This window comes from Pseudopodoces humilis, chromosome 19 (assembly GCF_049639895.1).
Source record: "Pseudopodoces humilis isolate 2021_Gansu_Grassland_sample_001 chromosome 19, ASM4963989v1, whole genome shotgun sequence".
Lineage (NCBI taxonomy): Eukaryota > Metazoa > Chordata > Aves > Passeriformes > Paridae > Pseudopodoces > Pseudopodoces humilis.
In genome coordinates, this window is record NC_142218.1 from 7,985,149 (window position 1) to 7,994,566 (window position 9,418).

Below are 9,418 nucleotides of genomic sequence, written 5' to 3' on the forward strand. Positions count from 1 at the left end.
GAGCATCCCTGCTTAGCTGTGTTGGCCCTGTCACACTCAGGACATGGCTCCAGAGGTGTGTGGGGTCCCACATTCTTTTTGGCACCCATAGCATGGTAAGGATACCACCCTGTGCTGCCTGGAGGTCTCACAGCCAGCACCCTGGCCCATTCGGGCACCCCAGTTTGGGATGCTTGCTCTGCCCTGCAGAGGAGGCTCAGCACCCAGCATGGCTTCAGCTTCGTTGGCATCTGCCTTTTATTGACTGCAGGGGGGAGTTGGGTGTTGGGGCAAGGGGCTGACCCTTCCTCTAGAGTCGTTCTTGGAGGGGGAACCCAGGGGCACCAGGTGGGTGCTGGGATTAGTGGGACACTGTGAGAGGCTCAGGGAGGGGAGTGGGGGCTGGGCTCAGCACTGCTTGAGCACCTGGTGATGGTGCTGTGGTTCCACCAGCCACCTCTGCCCATGGCCACGGATGGCAGCCACCTCCCTGATCCTGCCCTGGCTCATCCTTCCCAGAGCTCGGAGCCCACTGCCCTGTACCTCAGCCGTGATGGTTTCCAGACCCTGCTGTGCTCCGGCAACCGCGGGAGGACGGAGCATACGTGCCCCCAGCAATGTGCCCCCGGGAACCCTGGGCTGGGCCACAGCCACACCGCCAGCACCCGGAGGAGTGGCACTGTCCCTTCGGTGCACAGGATGGGCAGGTGAACCAGAGAGGGATATCTGGGGATGGAACTCATGGTCCCCTGGGGGAATGAGGCAAGGGTGACACCAGCCATAGCGGGCTGGGCAGGGGACAGGGCTGGGGGTGATGGCACAGTCGGGGTGGCAGTGTGGGGACCGTGGTGCTGCCGTCCCACGCCTGGCTCTATAGGTCTGAGACTTCCCCTGAGTAGGCGCTGGGGTCCTCGTCCGACCGTGTGATCACCTTGAACTGCCTCCGCAGGAAGCCCCCGTAGCGCTTCTGATTGTCCCACTTGAGCTTGGGCCGGATGCGGCGCATGAAGCCCCCGTAGCGCTTGTGCAGCTGCTCCTGCCCCTCAGCCCCAGCACCCGTGGGCTCTTCGTCCCCGTCCCCTGCCGGCCCCGGGTAGTCCTCGGGGGCCGCTCGCTCCCCTGGCTTGCGGCTGAAGCCCCCGAACTTCTTGCTGAGGCCACCCTTGCTGTGAGCGTTCTCACGGAGCAGGGACAGCAGCTTCCCCTTGGACATCATCTTCATGAAGCCTCCGTAGCGCTTGGCCAGTGCCAGCGGCAGCTCTGCAGGGCCCAGACCCTGCTCCGGCTCTGCCTCATCCTCCTCTGCCTCCTGTGGGGACGGCTCTGTCCCTTCAGCCAGGGCCACCAGCGGGGCCAGGAGCGCCAGCGCCTTCCTGCACATCTCCCACTCGGGGCCGGGTGACAAGGAGCCCTGGCATTCCCACAGGCACATCTGCAAGACAGTGGCCACAGTGGCCCCAGGTGCTCGAGGTGACCCCCTGCCTTCCTCCCACCCCACCCCGGGTGCGTCCCCACGCCAAGCCCCGAGCTCTGTGCCCACCGTGATGCTCATCTCAGTGAGAAGCCGAAGTTTGCACAACCCCAGCACCCTGGGGTGCCCATGACCGCCAGGTGCCACCCAGCTCTGCCACCCTGCCCCCGTGACACTCCACTGCTGTGGCTCCCTGGCTCACGTCTGTGTGGAGCCAACACTCACCAGGGGCTGGACGCTGCTCTCGGCACCGCGGGTCCGGGCTGCGCAGAGGGAGCACTGGGTGACACAGTTGGCAGATGCCACCGCAGACAGGGACAGGCAGAGTGCCAGTGCCAGTGCCCGCCTTGCCATCTCGCCCTGCAGACACTGCCTGGAGAGGGGAAGACAGCACAGAGCCTGTCACCATCGCTGTGCCAGCTCTGGGGGCCCATCACCTCTCCACAGGCACTGAGCACCTACCACCTCCATCTGGGAGCTGCTCCCGGGGACATACACAGGGACCTGTGCCGTGCCCATTCCCATATGACTCACCTCCAGATTCCACTCCCAGAAAGGACATGACAAGATGTGACCCTTTACCCTGGCTGCAGCCTGGTCCTTGGCACAAGGCCAGAGCCATAGCCAGTCCCTGGTGGCCACCAAATCACTGTGGGCATAACCACTGTTGTGTCTCATCATTTCATCTCATCTCAGTTCCATCCCATCTATCCTCTCCATCTCTCTTACCGTACCATCAGAAAGTAAAGTCCCTTTTTTCCCCAGCACTGGGTTTCTCTGTGATTGCCACGTCTGCATGGTGCAGGTGGATGAATCACCAGCTCTTCCCCTTGGCCTTGGAGAAAAGAACCACAGCAAACGGAGGCTGCTGTGGCAAGTGGATGGGGTGATGCCATGACCCAGTGTGGACTCACTCCAGGCTGCTGTACCCCACACCAATGCAGCCTCATCTCCCCTCCCACCCACCGGGTCTGCTGGGTTAGTGCATGAGGAGAAAGGGGGAAAAAGAAGGACTTTGGTTCAAGCTTACCTGTAGACCACAGTCATCATCCTCCAGACATTTGAGAGCCGTGATGGAACCTCTGGCCTCTGCAGAGGAGGACACTGTGCTCAGCTGGGAGAGGGGCTCTGCAGGTGGCAGTGCTATACCTGATCCCAGGTGAGACTGGTGGGGCCACTGCCAACCTTGGCTGCAGTGCCTCAGGATCACAGTGCCACCGGCACCTTGACAGCCCCAGAGCAAAAGCCAGCCCCAAAGGGGTGCACTGGCTGCAAGCCCCTGCCTGCCTCCATTGCTGCTTTTATCTAGGGTGGGTAAGGCATGACCCAGAGGGATCTGTTACACATTAATGACGCATATTAGAGACTATTGTGTTCGCCAGCAGTAGCTGCTAATGTACTGTAATTGGTACTGATGAAGAAATGTTAATGCCACAGTATTAATTCATGCTAGATTAAAATTTAATTTGAATTATCTGCACCATCGTGTGTCGAGCTGTCTGCATTCCTTGGCTGCACGGCCACCAGCTCCGTGAATCCTCCCAGTGCCCTGGCAGCACGGCAGGGAACAGGGTGGCAGCTGCCCAGAATGGCAGGAGCACAGTGGGACCTCAGCCAGCGCTCGCCACTGAGACACGGGGACGGTCCCTTATTGCGTCAGGGCCACCAAGACAGCACCGAAGAGCGAGGACACGCCAGCTGCACAGGTAGGTGCCAGCTGCAGCACTAGGGGGAATGAAGCTCCCAAAAAGAGCTGATGACTGTTTCCCAGGAGCCCCACCGGGAACCTTTTCCCTCCCTCTCCCCACCCGTTTCCCCTCCCTTGCTCCTCTGCTGCCGGTAGCCCCATGGGTGCTGCCAGAGCAGCGCACAGGGACGGCACCAGGGATGTTCCCGTGCTGGGAAGAAGCTGCTGGTTTGTCTGACACTGCACAGTTCATACCTCTGGCATTCTGGACACAGTGTGTCCCATCCCTGTCACCCTACTGCAGACAGAGGATTTCATGGCACTCAGGGGAGCTGCAGTTCTCTGAGTACAGCGTGGCCAAAGAGACCCTGGCACAACCCACTGCAAATGTACCATGTCCAGGTGGTGCTACAAATGTCCTGGCAGTGCTCTGCCTGCCCCTGAAGCTGGGATAAGGAGGACTGGCAAAAGAGGAACAGGAAAAGGAGAAGAAAACAAAGAGCTTTGGACAAATGAGGAAAGAAGCAGCAGGGAGGGAAAAAGCAAAAAGAACACAAAGGGAGAAAGAAGAAAAGCAGAGTTCGAGCTCAATCCTGTGTTACCTGGAGGAGCCCAAGGCTCCGGTGCCATCCCTCCTGCAGGAACACCTTGGAAGGATCGTGGCAGGGTCTGGCAATGCCAGCACTGAGTCCCAGCCTCTGTGGCCACTCTCAGCACATTCTACCTGTGCCAGGTGCCTGCCGGTGTCCCTTCCGCCCCTGTCCCATTTCCACTTGAGTCTTCAAAGACCAGGCTTTGTGTTGGAAAACCCCCAAGCTGCATCCGTGCTCCCCAGGGGCCAATTTACAGACCTGGTGACCCAAGGAGGGATAAGGAATCAGGATTGTGTGTGCTGGACAGCAGAGACTGACCCCATCTTGACTAACCTGTGATTATACCTAATGAAGGATGTGAACAGCTCTCCCAGACTGAGCAGATCCCTCCTCCCACACAGGTCCAACTCCACAGGTTTGGATCCTGCACATATTTCTGGTGGAGAAGAACAGTCAACCTTCCAGCAGCTCCTTTTCTCACCTCTAAAAATTTCCTGGAAACACCGTCAGGACAAGGCTTCTCAAAAAAGCTGGTAACTTTTGGAATAGAATCACTCGAAACTCAGCAGCCACACTGCTGTTTGAGCCAAGAAGGGGGAGAGATAACCCCCCATCCTCTCTGCCCGCTCCCTTTGCCCCTCCAAGCCCTGGGTGATCCTCCTGCCAGGATGGCAGGCACGGCAGCAACACGGAAATGAACCCCAGCAGAGCTCTGGACAGCTGTTCATGGGCTCTGAAACCACTCAAGGGACGGGAGGGACCTGCAGCCATGTGGAAGCTCCCCAAAATAACACAAGTCCAACCACAAGCCACTCTCAGGGGGTGTTCTTAAACTCGCTTTTTGGGGAGCAAGAGCGATCCCCTGATCGTGCCCACGTAATGGAAGGGGAATGACAACCCCGGCAGCCCTACCTGCCGCTGCTCCCCGTCCCGCCGAGCACCCGCTTCGCCAAGTCAGGACGGGTCGTGGCTGATGGGTGTCCCTCCACGGGCGTCAGGCTGAGCCAGTCATCGGCGGCAAGGCCACAATGGCAGGTGGCCCCACGGTGCTGCCCGGGTTGTCCACCGGACTCGCCGCCGGCTGCCTCTCGCCCCGCTTTTATGGCCACGGAGTCTCCTCCTGCGGCGGGGCCCGGCTGTGCGCGGCGGCAGAGCCAATCGGGGCGAGGGAAGCTGTGAATAATCAGCCCCGCAGCATCCCCGCCACCTCCCGAGCAGGCTCGCCCGCACCGCCGAGGCCTCCCCGCAGCCCCCGGCCGCCCCGGGAACCGAGGCGCACATCCCACCACTGCGGCTGCATCGCTCGGAGACTTCCATCGTGCCCAGTCTCGGTCCTCAGGGCCGAAACGCGTGCCCCAGACAAGGCAGAGGACTGGGATGGGGTCTGTCCGTCTTCCCACACAGCTGCGTCCCAGAGGGGTTTGACTGCTGGGGGGTGTGAATCCCCTGGACATCAAATTAAAATCGTGTCAAAGAAGGATAGAGGGGGAAAGGTGAAGCCCTGATCTCCTCTCACCCTGCTCCCCAGCCTGGGGAGAGGCACCGTCCTCGTGGCGATGCTGGGGAGAGAAGTGAGCCCATCCAAAGCTGCTGAGAAGGGAGAGGGTGTTCATGCCCCTGGAAAGGAATGTCCCAACCCACACAGGCAAGCTGCTGTCTGGTGAAAAAGCCTTTGCATAGAAACCCCCCAACCTCTGCAATGCCAGGGCTCAGAGGCACAGGGCTTCCCCCCAGCTCCACATCTCCCCGAACCCCCTCCTCATGAGGGCAAACACAGAGATGAGCCAAAGGGGCAGGGGGAGCTGGATGGGAGGGAAAAGGCACCCCCACTTTCCCCACTCTGCCCTGATTCCTGTTCTCACACATTTCCAAGTCTGATTTGGGGACAAAGGAGAGCAGCACTGGGGCAATGACAGGCAACCCCTGAAGCCCTGCACCGCTGTCCCACAGCACCATGTCACAAGAGATGTGTGGGACGGGGTCCGAGGTGCAGACCCCACAGGACATCCTGTGCCGGTCCCCACACCCGGTGGGTGCAGGCACCATCCCCTGCGTTGCTGGCAGTGCAGCCAGCCCTCTTGCCTTGAAGATGGAGCTATTTTTATCGGAGCTCAAGAGGGATGTTTCCCAGCAACCTGCTGTTCTCCCAGCTCGAACACCAGCTGCTGGACCTGGTGCCCCCTTGCTCAATCCTCCCAGCACTGGTGAGGGAAGTGGGGGGCCATGGACACGGCTGGGACCTTCTGCTGGGCACCCAGCAGCCACGGCTGCTGTACCTGTGGTCCTCCATCAGGGCAGGTGATCAGGTCCTTCGGCATCCTCCTGCACCCTGAAAAGCAGGCAGGACCCCACGGCTTTTGTTTGGAGGTGGATTTTAACTCATCCAGGCCGGGGGTGTGCCAGCACAGGGGGACTAAGGGAGAGGGCATGGGGTGGGGAGTGAGAGCCCTGTATCCTCCTCAAGGCCAACGGAGGAACCCATCCCTCCACCTCTGGTGCTGCAGCAAGGGGGGAATGGAGCTCAGGCCCCGCAGGGGCAGAGGGCAGCCATGGCCCCACCTCGCTGTATCGGGATGTGCTGGGCTGTGCAGGCACAGAACAAAGCTGAGAAGAACAAAATGCATCTGCAAACGACCACAACACCCTGGGCGAGGGGCTGTGGGCAGCCCTCAGGCAGTTTAATCCTTTCTGCTGGGATTGATGGCTGTATGGGCACCACAGACACGGTGGGGTGGAGCATTTCTACACCAAAGCCATTATTTTTATATGAATATGTATATATGTATATATGCACCCAGCGGCCTGGGGTGCAGTCACTTCCCTGCACAGGGTAATTGCACACGAGGGAGATGTGTTAGAGACTGAGCAAATCCCAAGGACGCAGAGGGAAATGTGGTTTGGAATAAGGTTCTTCCCTTTGGGTGGGAGGTTGAGTTGCTCCTGTCCCCAGAGCAAAGTGCCACAGATCTACTGAGCTGGGAAAGAGGGTCCTCCACGGGTCCAGGGCGTGGAGGGTGACAGGGTCCCCCGGGAGAGGAGCTGGGAGCCAGCCCACCCACCACCAACTCAACTTAATATTCATCTGTCTCTTCCTAATGGGAAAGTGTCTCTGAGTCACACTGACATTTCCCTGGGACAATAGTAATTAAGTATCTGGATAAGTGAAATGAGCGGTAATAGAAAAGTTAACTTTTCCTAACTACATGAGTGAAAGGCGCGTTCGGTGAGGAGGGGGCCGAGCGTGCCAGGCACCCGCGGAAGCAGGTGGGAGTTAATGTCAGCTCACGTCACACGGCGCTGCCACTCTGCCCCTGAGCCCACAGGTCTCCACCGAAGGACTCTCTCCCAGACAAAACAGGGCTCCCCATCCCGGGATGGGGTAAATCGCCCTTGCAGCTGGTCGGTACAAGCTCTTCCAGCGGCCGGACTGTCCCCAAGCAGAGGGACCGCGATCCAGAGCTGCCGGCGGGAGCTTTCCTAGCAAGGCAGCCGCTAGGCTGTGGATCCTCCAGCACGGTCAGCTTTATCCCATTCAGGGACAGGGCTTTTCCAGAAACTCCCAAAACGTTTGCACGCCTGCCTGGCCGTGCCGGAGGCAGGAGAGGGAGGTGTTCAGACGCATTTTGTGGGACGTGGGGAGAAACGCCGGGTGGGCGACGCCCGGGGTTCTGCTGCGCCCGCGGGAGCTCCGATCGAGCGTGGCCGCACCGGAGCGAACCTTGGGCAACGGGAGCACCGGAGCAGGGGGCGGGCAGCTCTGCCCAGGCGGGCACACGGTGACCTCCCTGCGTGGGCAGGAGGCACAAGTGCCACTCGACGGCGATACGAGAAGCGGCGCTCTCGTAAACACGGCGAGTCACGCCGCTGCCACGTCCCTGTCGCGCCAGGCTGCCGAGCGGCACCGGGGGCACCGGGCTGCGGCACTACCCCCGCAGCCTCCCCGGGAGGCGAAGTGGCTCTATTTAAAAACAAATTGAGGTCAAACCACTTGTAGGAGCTGCAGCCGGCGCCGTGACACCGCGGGGCAACCCCGCATTAGAGTCGCCGGTGGCTCGGGGGATCGCCGTCCCATCCCCGGGGGGACCAGCTTGACGCAGTGGGCTGCGGTACGTGATGGCAGCGACACATGGCTCAGCAGTGGGTCAAGAAATCAGGGAATTTTGAGAGCTCTTCCGTAAACCGGCTCTGCAGACGCTGTCTTTGACCGGCCGCAGTGCCCGATGCCAACGGCACCGCGCGGGGGGCAGGAAAACGCGGGAGAGGCGGCTGGAAAAGAACATTTTTGCGGGGTTGGATCGCCATTCCCTCCCCAAATCCACGGGGAGCGAGACGGCGGCGTGCAAAGCCTCGAGCCCCGGCGGGCTGCCAGCCACCAGCAGCGCCAGGAACAGAATGAGACCCCCGGGCAACCAGGAGCGGACGGATGGATACTCGTGATGCCCACGGCTCGGGGGGTGAAAAACAATTTGGGGACGGGACAGGGACCTCTGTGGCCCACCCCACCTGCTCGCAGGAGAAATGCCACCAAACCAGCCCCACAAGACAGCTCCGCGGGGACACGGCCATCCCGGGGGGACACACTGCAGTCCCACCGTCTCCCCCCGACCCTCGCCACCCCTCGGGGTCCCGCCGTAGGGCGGTTGCTCTTGGTGACCAGTGCCCGTCCCGCCACACGGACTCCCGGTGGGTGCCCCCAAAACCCTCGGTCCCGGCCCGCAGGACAGCGGGATCCTCTCGGGATCGCAGCCACTTTCCCGGGGAACTTCCAGTTGGAAACTCCCTGGTGATCCTCGGCAGTGGCGTCGAACTTTCGGGGTGAGCGCGGCGCCCGGGAAGGGTCCCCGAATGCTGTGAAACCGCCCCCGAGCCGCGCGTCCGCCCTTCCCGGTGCGGCTGCACAGCGCCAGTTCACCGAACATCAGCACCACGCGCCTACCGCTGGCGCAACGGGTCCCGGGGATTAACCGGGTCCCGGGGCACCACCCCCTCCCCGGGGAATCACCTCCTTGACGGCATCGCCTCCCCGCCGGGTCATCACCTACAATGTGCGCACCGCCCCCCTCCCCGGTGCACCGAGCTACTGCCGGCGCACCGTGTCCCGGAGCATCACTCCCCTGGCGGCATCACACACAGCCCTCCCCGGTGCACCGGTCCCCTTGTACCGCACGGCTACCGCCGGTGCAACTCTCCTCCCAACCCGCCCCGGGACATCCCGCCCGTCCCGGGGCGGTGGGAGGGGGCTGCTGGGGGCGGGTCACCCCCCGCCGTTACATAAGGGGTTACGTCAGGGCGCGCGGCCACGCTCTTATCCCACCGCCACCGCCGCCGCCGCTCCCCCACCCCTCCCGTTCACACGCCGCCGCGTGGCGCCCGGCCCGGAGCCCCCGCCGCCGCTCCCCAGGTGAGCCCCGCGGGCCAGGCCGAGCCTGCACCGCCTCCCCGGGGCCGCACCCGGAGGGAGGGACAAGGGGGGACCCGCGGCGGACGCCGGGGCCCCCATGACCGGCCTGTTTACACCGGCGCGGCGCGTACCACCGTGGCGGGGGAGCGGGAGGGGCCTGCCTTCGCGCTGAGCCCCGGCCACGCCGAGCCGCGCTGGCAGCGCAGCGACCCGGTTACTGCGCCCGGTGCGGGAAGCCCGGACCCCCCTTTCTGGGTACGGGGCCGGCACCGGGGAGAAGCCGAGCC

General features: G+C 62.1%; 1 protein-coding gene across 1 annotated transcript; it reads right to left on the reverse strand.

Annotated features, from left to right (window-relative positions):
• Window positions 1-213: 213 nt before the first annotated feature.
• Window positions 214-4,790, reverse strand: PDYN (prodynorphin). The gene is made up of 3 exons (XM_005524754.3): window positions 4,643-4,790; window positions 1,676-1,823; window positions 214-1,411 (listed from the first exon to the last, which is right to left on the reverse strand). The coding sequence occupies exons 2-3, from the start codon at window positions 1,802-1,804 to the stop codon at window positions 851-853; spliced, it is 690 nt and encodes a 229-aa protein (XP_005524811.2). The 5' UTR covers window positions 1,805-1,823; window positions 4,643-4,790; the 3' UTR covers window positions 214-850.
• Window positions 4,791-9,418: the final 4,628 nt, after the last annotated feature.